This window comes from Ixodes scapularis, unplaced genomic scaffold (assembly GCF_016920785.2).
Source record: "Ixodes scapularis isolate PalLabHiFi unplaced genomic scaffold, ASM1692078v2 PGA_scaffold7__128_contigs__length_106722199, whole genome shotgun sequence".
Classification (NCBI taxonomy): Eukaryota; Metazoa; Arthropoda; class Arachnida; order Ixodida; family Ixodidae; genus Ixodes; species Ixodes scapularis.
This window is the reverse complement of record NW_024609882.1, coordinates 98,024,171-98,043,341: the sequence shown is the minus strand read 5'-3', so window position 1 is coordinate 98,043,341 and position 19,171 is coordinate 98,024,171. Positions and strand designations below refer to the sequence as shown.

Below are 19,171 nucleotides of genomic sequence, written 5' to 3'. Positions count from 1 at the left end.
TTTATAGAATTCGGCAGTAATTCAGTCAGGGCCAGGCCCTTTATGATTAGGTATTTCATCTACTGAAACTGACTGTTCAACTTCCGTCAAAATAATCCGCTTTAGGAGCTTTTTTTTTTTTTTTTTTTACGTCTCCTTGCAATGTAGCACCCTTTACAGCAAACTTCTCACTTTTGATTTGTCATATTGGTGGTTATTTTTTTTTCTAAACGTTTTTGATAGTATTTAACAGAAGCATCTTCAATGCTGCCTTTGTCAGACCGAATTATATTGTTGCATTCGATTTCATAAATTTCTCTAGATAAAACATACTTTTTTACCGAAGCTAATACATCCTTTGAAGGTTGTCCAGCAAAAAGAAATTTTTACGTTTGAGAACGCACAACGGCTCCTTGGTAACGTTCGTGATGAAAACGTTCAACGTTAAATGAGAGCGAAAATTGATAGATTAAGATTGTTGTTCAATATTCTTAATGGCACCCTTCATGTTCAAAGCTCTAACTATATACAACCATTATCGACCGGGTCCTCACGTCTAAACCACACAAGAGCGTTAAAACAATACAGGTTCAAAAACGACTGTTTTAGATATTCTTTCTTTCCTCGGGCAATTCAAGAATGGAACGAGCTACCAAATGATGTCGTCGTTAACACAACTGTTGCTAATTTTGTATCTGCTCTTGAATTCATACTTAATTGAGTTTTCATTTATAAACCTGCATCTTGTATCCATGTTTTGTACCCACTCCTACCATGGCTCCTTGACTGGAGCCAGTAGTATTCCTAAATAAAAATAAATAAATAAATAATAAACCTGCGTTTTTACTTGCTGGATATCTTTCAGACCGCTACCGGGGTCTGCGCACCCTGCCTCGTGAAGTGCACGCGTAACATTATTTAGTTGCCTCTACTCGATGCGTACGTGGAACGTAGAATGATTGATCGTTCGATTGCTAGTTGCTTTACTTCCTTCTTTAAATGCTCCCCATTTTCCAAGAGTGAGAGTTTTTTTGTTTTTGTTTTTTTTCTCGCCGTAATTGCAAACAGCTCGTCCACACTCGCCGCATAATGTTCGTCCTTCAATAGCTCTGAATTAAGCTTCTAGAGTTGCCCATTAAAATTACTTTTCTCCTGGTTTTGTTAAGCGTTACTGTTACTAAGCAATGATCAGTAAAAATATAGGCTTTGACCAGGTGTCCTTTAACGCTACTTGTTAAATGTGTCGATACATATATTCAGTCAAGGCCAGCATGCATGGCTGATTAAAAATACGGGAATTGAAATTGACTCCGATAACGATACCAGATACTTCGGCTGAGCCTTTCCGTATGCATCGTATTGCTATTGCGTATCGTTATCAAAATGCAAATACTATCTACTAAAACTCCCTAAAAACGGTTACCATGTCTTTACCATCTGGGAAGTGGATCCCATCATTACAATAAAAGAAGTATACTCAAGCGAGGGAAGCATGTTTAAAAACCACAATGCGTTTTCACCTTTACATTGATGTCTGTTGTTTTGAGATGCAACCCGATTGGAAAGGCGCACGGCTATTTCAGTCCGCGCCTCCACGGACGAGGAGCGGATCGCAGGAATCGGTGACGTGATGCTCAGGTAATATACACAGTCCGCGGACGAAAATCGCGAATCAGTCCGTCGCGTGTCGGCCGCTGTATGCAGCAGAGGGTTGAGCACCTCGACTGTGAACGTATTTAGTTGTACCCGGCAAGGGACCAGGGAATTTCCTTGCAATTCCGATTAATTTTGAGTACTGGGGTGTCCCCCCAAAAAATAATTAACCGTGTTAAACAACTGTAAACAACTGTATTGGTGGTTGAGTGTGTTAGCGCACCGCAGCGAAGAGTGCGTGAAGCGCAAACTGGCGCTGCAGAACCAAGGGATCCTGAGTTCATGTCCAACCTCTGCCCGTTTCAATCTGGATGAGCATCGTGCAGGCGCGCGGTCGTGTATGTCGCTACGGCGTGATGCACGTTAAAGGGATACTGAACCGAAATTACGAGCTCACAAAACAAGGCTGGACGGATAGGTGGGACGCCGCAAAACCCCAGAACATCACTCATACAGCGATATCTCTAACGGATCGCCGTATTTTTTGGGAAATAAGTGCGCGATTGGATACGGCCGACGAGACCTACGAGTCAAGCCACGTCACGATTCTCATTCCCTCTGCTCCTCACTGCGTCCCTTTGAGCTGGTGCAGCAGGTGAACCGAAGCGAGGAGGAGAGAAGCGAGGCCGCTTCCCCTCATTGTCAAATGTTTCATGAGGACCATTACGTCATAGCCCTTGTTTGATCGCGCCCTCCTTTTCTAAACGTACGGCTCCTCTTTTGAGATATCGATGCATGAGTGATGTTTTGTAGTTCTTAGCGTCGCGATAAATGATTCTGCAGCCTTATTTTGCGGAAGCAAATTTTGATGCAGTATTTCTTTAAAGACCTCAGGCTAGCGGTTGTAGTGCCCTGGCTAAATTGCTCATCTACAGCTGAGACACCATACGCTCACGGAGGACTAACTTCCGGCTGTATAAACATACAGACGACACAATAATCATTATTCACGCTGTCTAGTGACTCAAACCAGGAAGAATATTTTCTGACAGATTCACGCTAGTATCCGTAGTAAAAATAACGTTTCGAGAGTCCCCTTTAAATTAACACTGGCGACTTTGCTCTTTGTAGGACCATAACTTCCTGCCCTCTACCTGCACGGTGGATTGTTGTACGTGGAACAACGGAGCAAAGCAAAAAGTTTCCACCTATTTTGGTCAGGACGGAATGGCTTGCCGTTCTTTCTTCGAAACTTATAACACTGTTGGCGTGAGTTACAACGCTTTTATCTTAAAAGTCGTCATTTCATGTACAAATGTTTACGATCCCACACCTTGGAGGGGTAAATTGGCGTGCGGGGAGGGAAACCGGCGGATGATTTACGCAGAACTTGGCGCTATGAGTAGTGGGAAGGCTGCGGTAACACTGCTGAGGTGTGTTTCTTCCTTTCATGGCGGTAATAAAAAAACGGTCTGCGAACATTCTCGAAGCGTATGGCATGAAGCAAACATACTTAGAACGTGCTTGAGCCGTGTCCGCAGATGTTCCTGTAATTCTATCTGCAAAGAACACCGTACCTTTTGTATGATGTCTGACTGCGGCTTCAGTTCGGATGAATCTTCATTTTGTCCGAAGCCCCAATTGGGCGTAGCTTCACAATGCACACGAAATTTCAATTCAGCTATAACTTCCTATTCTGCTTATACAGCTTGCGTACGAATTATGCGGGCCAGTTCGACTCAACGGTGCTGTATAAACGAATTCACTTGGACTCAAGGTTTCAGATGATTCTTTTTAACTTTAGGCTCGTTAGAGCATCACGGTATCTAAGTTGCAAAGCAACTAAAATTCATTATAGGCATTAAAACCGTTCAATGTACAAATGGTATGCATGTAAAAAAAATAGATGATTGTAGTGGTTAGGTTTACGGTATTTACTGAGACGATTCATCGCAACATCAAGAGGAAAAAAAAGCGATATCGAATATAATAGACATCAATTAAAAATCCAAAGCATGCACGCGCGAGGTTTTGTACGCACCTCCTTTCCTCCTTACATCTACTACGTGACACTTAAATGGGCCGTGCAACAATGTTTGGACTACAGTCGAATAATTCTGGTAGTTGTTCTCTGTCACGTCTGGATTAAAGAACTGAAAACAACTTTTCCTACGCGTGTTACTTCTTTAGAAAAAAAAGAAAAAAAAAAAAGTCGGCGGGGATACTTTAGACTATTTGTGGGAATGCGAAAGCATTATGGTCCCTTTGGTGAAACGTTTATGAAAATTCGAAGAACAAGTGGCGCGCGGGAGGTAGCTTTATGCGCTCAATGCTTGGCCCCACCTCCTTCCCATTAACTGCGCCGTCATGTGCCAAATAACGCACGCGCTAGAATACACCTTTAGTGAGCCAGAACCGTGAACTGCGGTGGCGTTGGGAAGCGTGTTCGTCTAGCCCCCCGGAGGCCCAGGCCGAAATGTAGCAATTTGTTTTTTCAAAGTCATGCATTTGCTTTGTTTACAGGAACCTCCCTGAGAAATTTGACGTCAGTCCAAACATTTCTTACCTGTTTTTACTCTTTGCGCCGTCGGACATTTTTGGTACCATCGCTTGGTCACGCCGCCGACGACGCCGGATTTTCGCGTAATTTTCGCGTAAATAAAGCGATAGTACGGTTAATCGGGCTGGGAAACCTTGCAATCTTCCAGAGCTTTCCACGCTCTCGAGCTTCTCTCACTCGGTGCGCACAAATAGACGAGCTCCTCCTCGCCTACCTTCCTTGTCCCATGACCTCCCCGTTAACCAATCAGCGTCGAGCTACGCGGCCACACTTCTATCCAGGCGCCACTTTTAACGTGAAACGTTCTTTGGCTAGGTGTTCGGCATTTCATAAAGCCCAGATAAAAGTGTGGCCGCGAGGCTCGACACTGATTGGTTCACGGGTGGGGGTGAAGGATCGAGGTGCTCGCCTCTGATTGGTTAACGGTGAGGTCACGTGACCAGAGGGGTAGGCCAGGAGGAGTGAGGTTTTCGATGAGGAGCTCGACCACCTGTGCGCACTGAGGGAGAGGACCTCAAGATTAGGAATGCTCTGGAAGGTCGCCAGGTTTATCAGCTCGATTAGCGGTAGTACCGCGCTCTATTCTAGGAACAACTATCAAGCGTACACATGGTACCCGTACCCATTAAACTATCTAATGAAGAGCGCCGTGAACGTAGATGTCTGGCGTCTAAAAACTCAGAGTACCGCGAAACATTTTCCTTGGCAGCTAGACACACGTTTACTCCCACATTTCTCTATTTTAGAGCATGTAATGGGACAAAAACATCGTACTTTTAGCGCACTTTAGGATAGTACATCGAGCACATGCGCATGAAAAAGAGCTACTTCGACGTGAGTCGGTAATATAGAGATGTACGGCAGTCATTAACCTCAACTCTTCGTCTGTGTTTTCCCTTCCACGCAGGTATCCTTAAATGGAGGCTGTGAAAGGTAAGCAGTCTGAAGTGCCACTGTCCGCCCGACGTCAAAGAGGTCGTTCCAATGAGGGTGTGTGACGGTCAGCCCATTGGCACCTCGCTGTAAGAAAACCTCGACTAGTTTCCGACCTAACATGAACAATGCACGACACTATAGGCCCTTACACACTTGCGTTTGCTTAGGACCGAGCTCTTGTGGGAGAACACGCTGGAACGTTGGCGCCATCTGCAAGGCGGCCCTGCAACTGCATTTCACTAGTTGAATAAGCACGCTTAGGTTACACTAGTACTACAAGCTACACTAGTACTAGCGTAGCTTACGCAGTGATTCAGCGCTATCGAAGCTACTTGCGTTAGCGCGTACGATTAGAACGTGTGATCAAGCTACTTGCTCTCGCAGCAAAGTGGGGGTGCAGCACAGCTTTGACTACATAACACAAAATAGTTGATACCGAGTTTTTTTTTGTTTTGTTTTTTTTCGTAAGCATGGATTTCTTAAATTTTTTATTTGTCCGTCCGTTTATCTGCCGGTGCCTTGCCCCAATCAATTTAGCAGGGATATTGACGTGACCTGACCTCCCTTCACGTGACCTAGACGTCTACTTATTTCTCTCGCTAAATTTTGCGGGGAAATTAATCGTAACACTCCCAAACGAGCGTTCAATGCCTTCAAAACAAATGCAAACCATTGCGTCTCAAATACTCATTCTATGCATTACAATACTTTAAAAAGAAAAGTCGTTCTCACTTTTTTTTTACAAGCTGAACGTTTTTTGTTTTGTACTTTTAGTTTGTTGTTTGATTTCTGACAACCATGTGTTTTCAGTGATATTGGTTCCTTCGCCCGTGCTTCGGATGGTCGCGCCTGTATGATCGCAACTGACGCAACCATGAAGCACCATCCAAGGCTCGGGATGAATCGGGCAAATAACCGCTTGCTATCGTTTCTAAAAAGCCCGCTCAAACACTTACGTTTGCTTACGACTGAATTCTCGTCATCTCATACGACGAGCGGACACACCGGCACCCTGGCTCCATCTATGAGGTAACCCTGGAACTGAATTTCACTAGAGCGAAGGTTTTGATGCATTTTCGAGATGAAATGTACGTACTATTTATGAGAAATCATAGTTTGAAACAATAGCTTCTTTCGATTTACCTGCACCTCCTGCACCGGTGCAGAACGGTGTAGGGCGGTGTACTTCCGGTCGTATCTCAGCACGCATACCCGGAAGTAGACTGCCCTGCACTTTTCTGCGCCGGTGCAGGAGGTACAGGTAAAGCGAACGAAGGTATTGTAAAAAGTTCTTTGAACAACAAAATAATAATGACGCGAATAAATACATACCGAAACTACCAAGTGATCCACGGATGCCCGATAGATGGCGCCAGTGTCTCCTCGCCTGTAAAGTCTCTTGATACTTCTTTTACAAGTAACGACAACCAATGCGGAGGGCAAGTTCGTCTGCTTCTTGCGCAGGGGGTAGCGGTGACGTCAGAACGCCGAGCCCTGATTGGCTGATGGGGCCCCCCTATCTGAGCGTCGTCTGCTCGCAACATCGCCTGCGTCTGTCTTACCTTTCTTGCGACTTTCGGAAGCGCAGAGGCCAGATTCACGAAACGATCTTACGCCAAAAATGTGCGTAAGACATAACGTAAGAGCAAATTCGTATTCACGAAACGAAATTTTCGTAAGTTTTGCGCAGGTTACGACGAAATCCTACGACAGCTCCGAAGCTGCCTTACGCACTTCTTACGATCAAATCAGCATGGCCGACAGCGTCACGGTCGCGACGACCCACGGACGTTTATTTTTCTACGTGCGCTTCTCACGCGTTCCGACTTCAAGCAGCAAGAAAAAAGTAAAAAAGTACTTGAAACAGACCACGACGAACAAGAACGCTGTATCCACGAACACCCGGGAAAACCTCCATCCGCCACGATTCCCCCGAACGCGACCAAGCGAGCACGGCAGTTAGGCCTAGCAGGCACTCCGCGACTCGGCAACCGTCTGCCCACGATCGGCTGGTGTGCTGAATGGAATATGTCCGCGCGACCTTTGTGAACCCTTCCCGTATTATACTTTGATCGCTGACCTCAGTTTTAGATTAAGAGGTCAATTTCTTCCTTTTCTTATCTCCTTGTTTCCCGAGGTAAAGGTGACTCTCGCCGGTGAAAAAGCGGTGAATCTCCGACAGACGTTCGAAAGGTAAAGCAGCCATCGCTTTGACTAGCAGACGTAGAGCAGACGACGTTAACTGCGCCAACCCGCCGACGCCGTTAAAGAATGAGGGGTCTCGCCGCACACGAAAGGAGGGAAAAAGTATTTGGGGGGGGGGGGGGGGGGGGGGGGGGAGAGAACTTGCGGACACTAACACGCACTCTCGGTTCTTACCAAACAAACCTCGGTGCCTCGGGACACCTCGCCAGTGAGTCCTTTGACTTCCCTCCTTGATGCGCGTCTGCTAGTTTTTAGACAAAAACAACGTACCGCTCGAGTTATTTCGTCTGCCCTCTCTGAAAGGCGAAGTCGCACAAAAAGTAAGACAGACGCAGACGACGTTGCGAGCAGACGACGTTGCAAAGGAGCAGACGACGCTCAGATAGGGGGTCGCGATCAGCCAATCAGGGCTCGGCGTTCTGACGTCACCGCTACTTTCTTTCTCGTGCGCAGAAGACGAAAATGAGCCCACTTGCGAGGCGTATACAAATGACCAGGCACATTCCGCTGAACGCAAATGGCGGCATTCAGTCCAAACCTCTGCTGCGCACCGCCATTCGCTTCCTGAAACCTGCACCGTCACACAGTCGGCGCTTCGAAGAATGCCGCTATGTACTTGTAGGAAGCTTCTATTAAGGACTTTAATCGCTAGTGGAGTAACTGTATACATACTCTGTTTGCGGGCAGTGCCTATAAAGTTACTCTAGTCACAAGTAAAGCCCCTCGATAAAGGCGTTTTTTAGAAGTACCGCCAACGATTGTTGAGGAAATGCGCAAGACACGTGCCACGAGAAGTACTCCGCCGCCACTCGCTTCCAAGGGCCGCTCCTTTCAGTGCTGCGCCGCCATTTGCTTCCAAGGGCCTCTAGAAACACGGGCCTCGTGCACTAGCCCATTTGACGCTATTTGCAAGACAAACGCAAAGACATCGGGGGTCTCTTTAGTCGTAAGTAAAGCCCCTCGGTGTGCTTGCGTCTGTTTGGCAAGTAGCGTCAAAGGCGCCAGTGTCCCAGTTTCCCGAGCGGCCCTTGGAAGCAAATGGCGGCGGAGCACCAGCTCGTGGCACGTGTCTGGCGCGCATTTCCACTAGAATGGTTTGCGGTATTTCTACAAAACGCCTTTATCAAGGGACTTTATACCCAATTCACACGGCAGCGTAACCGCTCATTCACACTGGAAGCGGATCCGCGTTCGCAAAGCGGTTACGAACGCGGTTGTATAAAGATCAAATGCAATTGCACGTGCACTCGATTACATCAAGTGCGCGTGCAATTGTACTGGATCTTTATACAACCGCGTTCGCAACCGCTTTGCGAACGCGGATCCGCTTCGAGTGTGAATGAGCGGTAAGGGTACTTACCTTTAGCTTAGGTCTCTTAGCTGAAGGTACCTGTAGTAAACGGCGTTCTTGATCACATGATAAATAAACGGAGCACTTTAAATTGATGTCGATTGCATTCCTGCTAAACCGCGAGAGAAGCACGCGATAAACAATGATTCCTCAAAATTGGTTTAACGCGCAGTTTTTTTTTTTTTTTTTTTTATTGTGTGTGAAATATCACATTTAGAACTTAAATATTGCTTGTGTTTGCTTGCTTTTGAGGCACTTTATTTTTTTTGTCTGAGTCTAAGGGCGCACCTAAATGAGTCTTGCTTTAAAACGTCCGAACCGTCTGGCCACACTGGCCCCAAATCATCTGCGTTTAAGAGTTTCCATTGCGAGGTCGGCGACCGTTTTGTGTTTAGCAGCTCCATTTTCCCGCAAAGTTCGCACTTAAGTAGCTAAATAGTGCTCGGCAGAAACGAAGCACGTCGGAGTTTCACGGTTAAGTCAGTCACGCCTTCGAAAGGGATAGACGACGACGAGGATAAAGAGTCCTGGGCCGGAGAGTCGGACGACTCGTCTAGAACCTTGAAAAAAATCTAGCAGTGGTCCATCGTGTTCGGGTTCGTAGCAGACGAGTTTGTAGCAGACATTGTTTTCCACGTGCCAACGCTGCTACCTGCTATAGTATGTGTTCATCGTTAATCAATTATTCTATCACATTTGTGTTCACAATCATTTAATAATTTGCTACTTATATATATTCAATTTGTTATAATGCATAAACAAGATATATTTATATGTCTGTGATTTTTATAATTAGTTCGTGGGTCCAAGGCTACTTATATACTCCCTTTAGCTGTAAAGGGAGCTTGGCAAGCTCCGTTTAACACAGGAGCTCCCTTAGTGAAAGGGACCTTTATGCGCTGTGTGATTACGATCTCCAGCTCCCTTTACTACATTTACAGTCCTAATCGCACTTGTCTAGAACGCGCGAGCGTGCGGCTTTCTCCGGGGAGCGCTATACTTCGTTTCAGTTTCCGTCCGAGCGGAGCCAAAGGCTGAGGGACGGTTCGCATCTTCGAGAAGAGCATTCCTACGCACCACAAAGTAGTCCGCAAAAGTAATTTTTTTTTTAAGTAACTGTTTTGTGCTTAAACATTGCACAATATCCCAGATGTGTACTGCTGAGAATGATTTGCAGCTGAAGGAATTAGATATCTGAAGTGTAGGTTTTTATTAATATATGTAAATGCACGAGTTTTGATGAAAACACGTACATCCGCTGGCAACACGGCTGCAGCGCTCGGTTTTTTTGTGTGAATTCGTTCCCGTAATGGCCAAATCATGTGCTTCGTTGCTTTCCTCACCGAGTCGCTTCAAAACGTCTTTTCGCTAAAGCACTCTTGCGCGTCAGGCGCTAGAGGTCGTGAAGGTCTACTTTCTGTTGACCATGTCGTGCCGGGCTGTGGCCGGCGTTCAGACTGCACGGCCCACCAGCGACGGCAAGCAAGCAACTGAGCGTACAGACAGTCGAGAGCCGGGAACCAAAAAGCATGTTTATCTCATGAGGCCATGGCTTTTTACAGAAGACGCGGGCACAATGTTCGCAACCCAATTACCGAAAGTGTCCGAACTTGACACTAGCGCCGCCCACAACATCTCCCCCCTTAAGAATGTTCGAGAATGCACCGGACACTTTGGCTGTGAAGAAAAACAGAGTCTTACAGATCGAGTCTCTTGGGAGCGATCACTTGTCTCCCAGAACGGGTCGTGTAGGGTTGGCCCGTACCGTTACCATGAACACCTGGTCGTGATGCCAGACGAGGCACAACACGATTAGGGGAGTCGTTAGGTCCACCCGAGGCTGAACCATCGCCGGAAGCTGGGGTAGCCAGGGGCGTTGAAGATTCGCTCCGGTTGCTGGGAGCCAGTGTAGACGGTGGAGCCGAGGTTCGACTGTAGGGCACTAAGTTGCGCCGGTTGCGTTGTAGAACTGCCCCGTTGTCAGTCTCAACGACATAAGACCTCGGGCGTTGCGCCGGGCTTAAGACAGTGCCACGCAGCCTCTCAGGCTGAACCCAAACTTGAGTGCCCTGTTGAAGTCTTTGAAGAGTATGGGCTCGATGACGGCTGTTGAAGTCTGCTGTCTGCTTCCTGCGGTAGTCGGAGTCTCGGGTGACAACCAGGTCTCGTCCCGGATTAAGAGGCTGTAGCTGCTCCTCCCTCTTCGGGACCCGCGTTCGAAGCTGGCGGCCCATCAGCAGCTGTGCTGGGCTGTATCCGGTGACACCTGGTGTGTCTCTGTAACTGAGGAGCGCCAAGTACGGGTCCTTGGCCTTGCGAAAGAGGTTCTTAATGGTTCGAACCATTCGCTCCACTTCACCGTTTGACTGGGGGAAGTTTGGGCTACTCGTCACATGTGCAAAGCTGTAGGAGCTTGCAAATCCGGCGAACTCCCGCGACGAAAATGGGGGACCGTTGTCAGACCGGACAGTCTTGGGGATTCCGTGACGAGCAAACATACTCTTGAGGACGTCAATGACCTTCCTTGCCGTCGTGCTTCCCAGCGTCACCACTTCCGGGTACCGGGAATAGTAGTCAACTAGGAGAATGAAGGTTTGGCCGTTCAGGTGGAAGAGGTCGATGCCGAGGACTTCCCACGGAAGACTTGGGAGACTTGTGGCACAGAGGGGTTCCGCCAGGTTGACTCGGCACGAGGCACATTGCTCACAGTTCGCCACAAGGGAAGTGATGCTGGCATTGATCTGGGGCCACCAGACTGACTCGCGGGCTCTGGACTTGCAGCGGTTGATACCTTGATGGCCTTCGTGGATCAAAGCAAGTATCGTCGGCCGCAGTGCAGCTGGGATGACGATACGGGTTCCCTTCAGCAGAAGACCATTACAGACTGAAAGTTCTTCCAATACGGGTGCATACTTTGCAACGTGCAAAGGTAACTTTCCCTTGGATGGCCAACCGCCCTGACAGAATGAGATGAGCGTGCTGCATTCACCGTCGGATACTTGAGCCATCTTGAGATCTTCTATGGGAACTCGAAGCACCTCAGAGGAGCCGTCCACTGTTTCAGCTGCCAAAAGCTCGATGGCATCCAGCTCTCCTGGCGCGACGAGGGCCTTGCAAGGGATTCGAGACAGTGTGTCGGCTGTGGCTAGTAGTTTTCCAGGAACGTGCAGCATTCGGAATTGATACCGCATGAGCTTCAGCCGCAACCGTTGAATCCGCGGTGGCAAGACGTCGAGCTCCATCTTTCCGAAAAGGGAGACCAATGGCAGATGATCCGTCTCGACATCGAAGGAGATGCCACGCACATACTCGTCGAACCTCTGTACAGCCCAGGTGACCGCCAAAGCCTCCTTCTCAGTTTGGCTGTAGCGCTGCTCAGTTGTTGTCAGGGATCTTGACGCAAAAGCGACAGGTCGTCTCTCTCCTGTTGGTTGAGTCTGCAGCAGCACCGCGCCTAGGCCGAAGGAGCTTGCATCTGCTGAGACCGTAGTTGGGTAGGTTGGGTGGTATTTTGCCATACAACGGTCGGACGTCAGCAGCTTCTTGAGAGCATCGAAGGCGACTTCCTGTTCGTACGACCAGGTCCACTCTGTGTTCTTGCTAAGCAGAGCCCTGATCGGCGCTGTCACTTGGGCCACGTGTGGAAGCAAGCGGGCCAAGTGGTTCACCATGCCGAGAAGTCGGCGTACTCCAGCGACGTCCGTTGGTGGGTCCATGTTTTGCACGGCAGACAGCTTGCCGGGATCGGGCCTTCTCCCTTCCGCTGAGACAACAACTCCCAGGAATGACACTTGGGACACTCCAAAACTGCACTTCTCCCTGTTGAGCGTGACGCCGGCCTTGGAGAGACGCAACAGCACCTGCTGCAGGCGTTGGTCGTGTTCTTTCTTCGTTCTGCCGAAGACTAGGACGTCGTCGACCATGTTGACTGTTCCGTCTAGGCCCTCCAAAATCCATGCCATCTGTCGCTGGAAAAACTCTGGGGCAGACGTGATGCCGAATGGGAGGCGGCAAAAGCAATAACGCCCAAACGGCGTAATAAATGTCGTAAGCTCCTGAGAGTCCTGGGAAAGCTTGACCTGATGGAAGCTTGAGGTAGCATCGAGCTTAGAGAAGACTGCTGCATCGCCCAGAAGTCCCAGGACTTCATCGACAGTGGGGAGCACATGACGTTCTCTCAGGACAACTTGATTCAGCTTTGTAAGGTCAACACAGAGGCGGTAGCCTCCCGATGACTTTGGAACCACAACCAGTCCGGCACACCAAGGTGTAGGGTTGGTGACCCGCCGAATGACTCCGTCTTGTTCAAGTTTGGTCAGCTCCGTACGCACAACCTCGCACAGGGGTATCGGTATGCGGCGTGGAACACTAAGGGAAAACGGAACCGCATCTGGGCGTGAACGGATCTTGTACTCCTCCTTGAGCGTGCCGAGGCCTTTGAAAAGTCCCTGCGGCACCTGTACTTTCATGTCATCCAAAAACTTGACCACGCCCAGAGCCTGGATGGCTGGGAACCCCAGCAGGGGCACGGAGAGGGACTTGATCACGTACAGACGCTGATGACAGGTCTTGCCTCGCCACAGGAGGGTAGCCATGAAGGACCCAACGACTTTTAGAGACTGGTCTCCCGGTCCCGTCAGCAGGTCGTCGACCTTGTCCAGATGACGAGGTAAGTTTGGGAAGGCTTCCGAAACAGCAGATACCTCCGCGCCGGAGTCTACCTTGAATCTCGCCGTGTAGTTGTCGATAGTGACTTCGACGTACATGGCCTTGGCCTTCTCAGTCTCGAGGATTGCATGGAGCTGTAGGGCCGCCACCTTGCTCTGCTTTCGTTTGCGAGCGCGACAGACGTCCGCGAAGTGGCCCTTCTTTTTGCAGTAGTTGCACAGAGACTGCCGAGCAGGACAGTCGGAGCGTGCGTGGGGGCCTCGATCGCAGTAACTGCAGGAACCCGAGTCGATATCGCCACGTGAAGGCACGGTTGAAACGTCGTCTGACCGTTTCGTTGTCTTGCGTTGGTGCGTCGGACCCCGACGAGACTTCGTAGCGTCGACGTTGACGGTGAGCTGGCCTGACTCACTCCCACGAGCAGTCTTTTCTTTTTCGGCGTCTTCGGCCTGCCTCGCCTGTGTCCACGCGTCCTTAAGGCTGAGCTTCGCGTTCCGACAGAGTTGGTCGGATAGGCGTTCGTCGCAAAGACCGACAACGAACCGGTCGCGAACCAGGCGTTCTTCGACATCGGGGGACGGGTAGTTGCACCGTTTGACAAGCTTGCAGAGCTCGGCGTAGTAACTGTCGACGCTCTCTCCCGGCTGCTGAACCCGCTTGTGGAACCTCGAAGACTCGTACACCTCGTTGAGGGGGTGCACAAAGTGTTCCGAGAAGCGCTTGACCACCGTGTCATAGTCGTTCAGGGTGGTGGCGTTCAAGCCGAACGTGTCGAGAAGTACCCGAGCTTCGGGGCCCATACAGTAGAGAAGTGTCCGCACCTGAACGTCCGGTGGTGCCTGGCGAAGTCCGGAGGCATAAGCGTAGTCCTCGAATTGCGTAAGCCACGCAGACCAAGAACCGGTGTTGTCGAAGTTGAAAGCAGCGGGTTGACGTAGGGAGACGCCCGCCCACGTTGGAGCTTCTTGCGAGTTCGCCATGACGGAGGGACGTAGGCCTAATGCGCTGCCATGAGGACTAAAGGTACGTAGGCCTAGTGGACTGCTTCTGACACCATGTTGACCATGTCGTGCCGGGCTGTGGCCGGCGGTCAGACTGCACGGCCCACCAGCGACGGCAAGCAAGCAACTGAGCGTACAGACAGTCGAGAGCCGAGAACCAAAAAGCATGTTTATCTCATGAGGCCATGGCTTTTTACAGAAGACGCGGGCACAATGTTCGCAACCCAATTACCGAAAGTGTCCGAACTTGACACTAGCGCCGCCCACAACACTTTCAAATTCGGCAGGAGACTCCGGTCGCGTCGTACCGCGAATGCGTTGTAAACAAGAAAAGCGTCCGGGTCACTACAATTGATTGGTACGCGGCGAAATGAGGGCACCCTTTACCTGCCTATCACATTGAACGCCGAGAAGCTGGGGAGAGTACTGCACCTCGAGCCCTGGTATATCCAGGCAATACAAGGAAACATATGGCCGGGTCATCGGGCTCCTTGCAATGTGTACTTACGTCTCGAAACTATGCCGAAATGCCGAAAAGGTGGAAAGCTCGGACACAGACGCCAACGGCCAGCCCACGTATTGACATTCCCTGTTACTAAATTTCAGAACGTGAAAGGGTACTTTTTAAACCGTTGTAGACGATACAGTTGATACATCCGTAGCAGACGAAATACTCGGCGAGCGCGGGCGGCACGGACGACCAGCGGCGCAGCGGAGTGATACAAAAGTGCAGGCGAGATCCCGTGACCTATTGCCGGCGTGTGATTGGCTCCGGCCACACGTAGCTTCGCCTGCGCTCGGACGGAAGCTGAAACGAAGTATAGAGTGGTGGCATTCGCGGAAACTAAGCTAGTCACGTGGCGCAACATGGAACGGCCCGCCTTGAGGGGTGTCCTGCCTACTTTATCAGCTGGCGGCGAACGCGGAAGGCTGCTCGCATGTTTTTCACGAACATCATTGCTCGAACAATAAACAAACTAAAGCATGAAGGCGTATCAACGATGTCGTCATCAAAAACAAAAATAAATCACAAAGCACTTTACTTTTATCGCTTATCAAGCTGGTATAAGGCTTGCTACTATGCAAAAAACAAAAGTATATCAATTGACCGGATTCAACAGGACTGCGCATAGCATCGAGAGGATCCTACAGGACAAAAGCACTGATCGCCGACAATGGCACGACGAGTGCCGAAAGACGTCCGAACAAGGATAGTCGGAATGAGTGAAGTGGGGTTGTCCCAGCTGATAGAGTGGGCAGGACAACCCTCGAGCGGGCCGTTCCATGTTGCGCCACGTCACTAGCTTATGGCGAATTCCACTGGGCGTTTCGGAGCGACTTTTCTCGGATCCAGATCGAGATCTGGAGCGGAAGCTAATCCTCCAAAACGACCAGTAAAACACGTCCGCCTCGATCCCGATCGCCCAGTGAAATAGGATTGCTCCAAAAAAGTCGATCCCGGCGCGCTCCAAAACGACCATGGAATTCGCCATTAGTTTCCGGGAATGCCACCAGTCTAGCGATCTCCGGAGAAAGCCGCACGCTGACGCGTTGTAGACAAGTGGGATTAGGACTGCACCCGGTAGTAAAGGTACCTTTGCGCTGCCGCGTGAATTCGGTATTAGTCGTAAGGAATTTTAGGAAGCTTTCAGGCATATGGTTGCAAGCAGACGCAACTGTATGAACCACCCTTAAGAGTGCCATGATTCTTTCCTTCTTCATTCTTGTGGGTATTTAATGCAGGCGTTTATTGCGGGCTAAAAAGCCACCGCCGATGGCACCACAGAGCAAGCCACAGAGGAAAAGGCCAACCAAGCCCCCAATGAGGGCGCCTGGGAGAAGAAAAGCGTGAACTCGGGTTATTTGTCCTGGAGTTACGAGGAGGAGGACGCTGCAGTCACCATCGGACACGAGGCGACATTGCGCTTACGTTGACAAGAAAGCAGAAGGAGTCACGATTCTACTGAGTTGGATGGAGAAAATGTGACCCGGCCTTTCAGCCCGCATTTATAAATTGTGCATCGTTGAAAGCTGAAACTCCAGGAGAGTGTGACACTGGCGGTGGTGATGAAATGCGAAAGCTTGATCACGTGTCGTTACCCCAGTGAAATTACACAAAAAAGATTATATTTCTCTAAGAGCCGCCGAATCCTAAAATTCATCGAACCGGCATTTGAGATTGTGGGCATCTGTAACTCTTGTCAGCGTAAAATAAAACAACATTGTCTTTCTGATTAACAAGTTTCTTTTTTTGTTTTGTTTTTTTCCACTGAAATAAACACTGCAGGCGCCCACAATCTCAACTTTTGGTTTGGTTAATATTTGGCAGAAAACTGAGGGCGCAGGTGAACTGGTGAATGCTTGGCACCGTAAAAAAAAACCGAGACAGTGTTGTGTACGTCATTTTTGTTTCAGTGTCTCCCATTTTATAATGTGGCCTTATAAATTTGGCTTATGTTCATCCGTTCAATCTTTTGATACAGGTAACGTGATCTTCTCAAACTTCCCGTTTTATCACCACTAGTAGTGTCACATTCTCACGGAGTTCCAGCTTTCTGCAATGCCTATACTACGTGTCACTAGTTGCATGCAGTACAGGCGAAGGCAACGCCAGAGGAGGGGAGAAAGGGGGAGCACTAGGAACGCTGGGGGAGGGGGGAGGAACCTCCTCTCTACTCTAACATTGCTAGTGCTCTTCCTCTCTTCCCTCACCCTTCATTGCCCTCCTCTCCCGTCCCGCCTTCCTAGTGCTTGCCCTTCCTCTCTTCGCCTGGCGTTGCCTTCGCCTGCACTGCACACAACTAGTGACACCGAGTATATACCTCATTCCATACTTAGTATACAACGCTGTCAAAGCAACTGGCGCGAGCGGGAGGCTTCATCTATGGTTTCCTTTACGCGAGAACGCGTGCAAATGGTCTGCGAGATCAAACCCCATGCTCGCGCCAGCCCTGCCCGTTTCGACCTGAATGAGCATCGTACCGGCGTGCGGTCGTGTATCACTACTGCGTGATGCACGTTAAAGACCCCAGGCTTGCGGTTTGCACTGCACTGGCTAAATTTCTCATCTACAGTGGGTAATAATGTCGCCATGTTCTGGCAGACTAACTTCCTGCTTTATAAATCAACTAACGACTAATTTGACCTTTTTTTTTAAGTAAATAGGAAAAATAGTATAGTTTATTTTGCGGTTCGAAAAACCAGGTTTTATTTTCTCGATCCGACCGGGTATTCACGTTAATAATACACCCAATGTATATGGTGGCTTGCACTGGTGATATTAACGGAAAGTAAAATTAATTATGCAAATAAAATAACTTTAAGAAATCAATGGAGCCTGCTGGGTAGAATAAAAAAAAAACTGGGAACTCGTTCCTGACTGTATCGAATCACTTCTAATTTTTATATTTTATGAAGTTGAAAATGTACAACTTTCGGAGCAATGTGGAGAGCTGGACCAGTTGGTATTGAGACACGATGAATAACAACGCACAAAGGACAGAACGAGGAAGAGACACACATAGAACACACAAGCGCTGTGTGTTCTATGTGTGTCTCTTCTTCGTCCTGTGTTTTGTGCACTGTTTTTCATCATGACACGCAACTTTCGATACGTGTACCGGAACGAGTATAGAAACGGAGCGCTGACATCAGAAGGGAAAGCGGGAATATTTACGTGTTCCGTTGCACGTGAACAAAATACGTGTCGCTTTGGACCGCGCATTACATGCAAAAATAGCGACACTGCTCAGACGGTAGGCAGAAGGTACAGTGTTCGCGGTAGTCATGATAACAAAATTATCTGCGGGTTCTCCTATCACATGTTCGAAGCAGCTTTGTACAGGCTTCGCATATATCTGCAGACAGTCTTTGTATGATTACCGCCATAGCAGGAATGGGGCCCGGTCCCGGTGGTTGACGCCATTCATTCAGCTCCATGTATTCGAACATTCAAAATTTTCGAAATGCACGGAGCAGCAAGAATTCCCAAAGATCGCGTATAGCGTTTTAACCAAATAACGATGAGCTCTGAAACTTTGGCTTCTGGTATACGGACCGAGAACTACATTTGGGCTGAGTCTGAGGGTTCGGCGACGCGTAGTTTATTCTTGTGTAAAATAAAAACACGAAATATTTTTGAGCAGCCCAAACCACACCACTGGTCTTTTGGGCACATTCGTTTACGTCCCTCAGAAATGGGGTTGGCGATTTCGCAATCACCAATGACAATTTTGTGTGTTTAAGCAGAAAGTACCAGAGTATAGATAAAGGGAACTAGCAACAGTAACCAGAGAAGTCTACATTCGTATAAACTCGTGGTGTCATCGGTAATAACCGCGGGATTGCTTCTAACATTAAGAAGACACGATATTACGGACATTTTCGCCGCCTCCTCGAACGTAGCGTTGTTGGTGGTATATCGCTTGCCAGAAGACAACACTAGACAAACTATTTGTAGAGGGCTCAGCGCACCTAAAGCTTGTATCTTCTTTATCACACCGGCGTTCGCAGGGCTTGCCAACGGTGAGTCTGACATTCCGTTTAAATTTTCGCCCGAAACGCATGCCCCCGGCCCCCGTCTTTTCGTCTTGTTAAACGGACTGAGATAAACCGGGCGTTTATGAGAAAAAAGAGCCATGTTGTTCGGCCCTCGTAAATAAACCACGCACCCTAAAAAGCTCAAACTCCGTGAGATTGTGGCGCTAGCGGTTGTGATAGAATGCAAAAGTTTGAGAACATGACGTTACTCGGATAAAAAGATAATTGAGAATAACAAAGTTGCTCAATAATCCGAGGTTCCTCCTAAGCTATAGTATCGTTAAAACAAGAAATGATTTCGTGAATGCCTGTAACAACTACTTCTGTCAAAAGAAAAGA

At 48.8% G+C, this 19,171-nt stretch overlaps 1 protein-coding gene across 1 annotated transcript in view; it reads left to right on the top strand.

Moving 5' to 3' along the window:
- The window catches only part of LOC115309756 (venom metalloproteinase antarease-like TtrivMP_A), a 95,205-nt gene extending 79,060 nt beyond the window's left edge, over positions 1-16,145 (top strand). Inside the window, exons 14-16 of the mRNA XM_040212511.1 lie at positions 2,704-2,841; positions 5,040-5,065; positions 16,037-16,145. Of these exons, the coding sequence (XP_040068445.1) occupies positions 2,704-2,841; positions 5,040-5,065; positions 16,037-16,145 (273 nt within the window). The remainder of the gene's footprint in view (positions 1-2,703; positions 2,842-5,039; positions 5,066-16,036) is intronic.
- Positions 16,146-19,171: the final 3,026 nt, after the last annotated feature.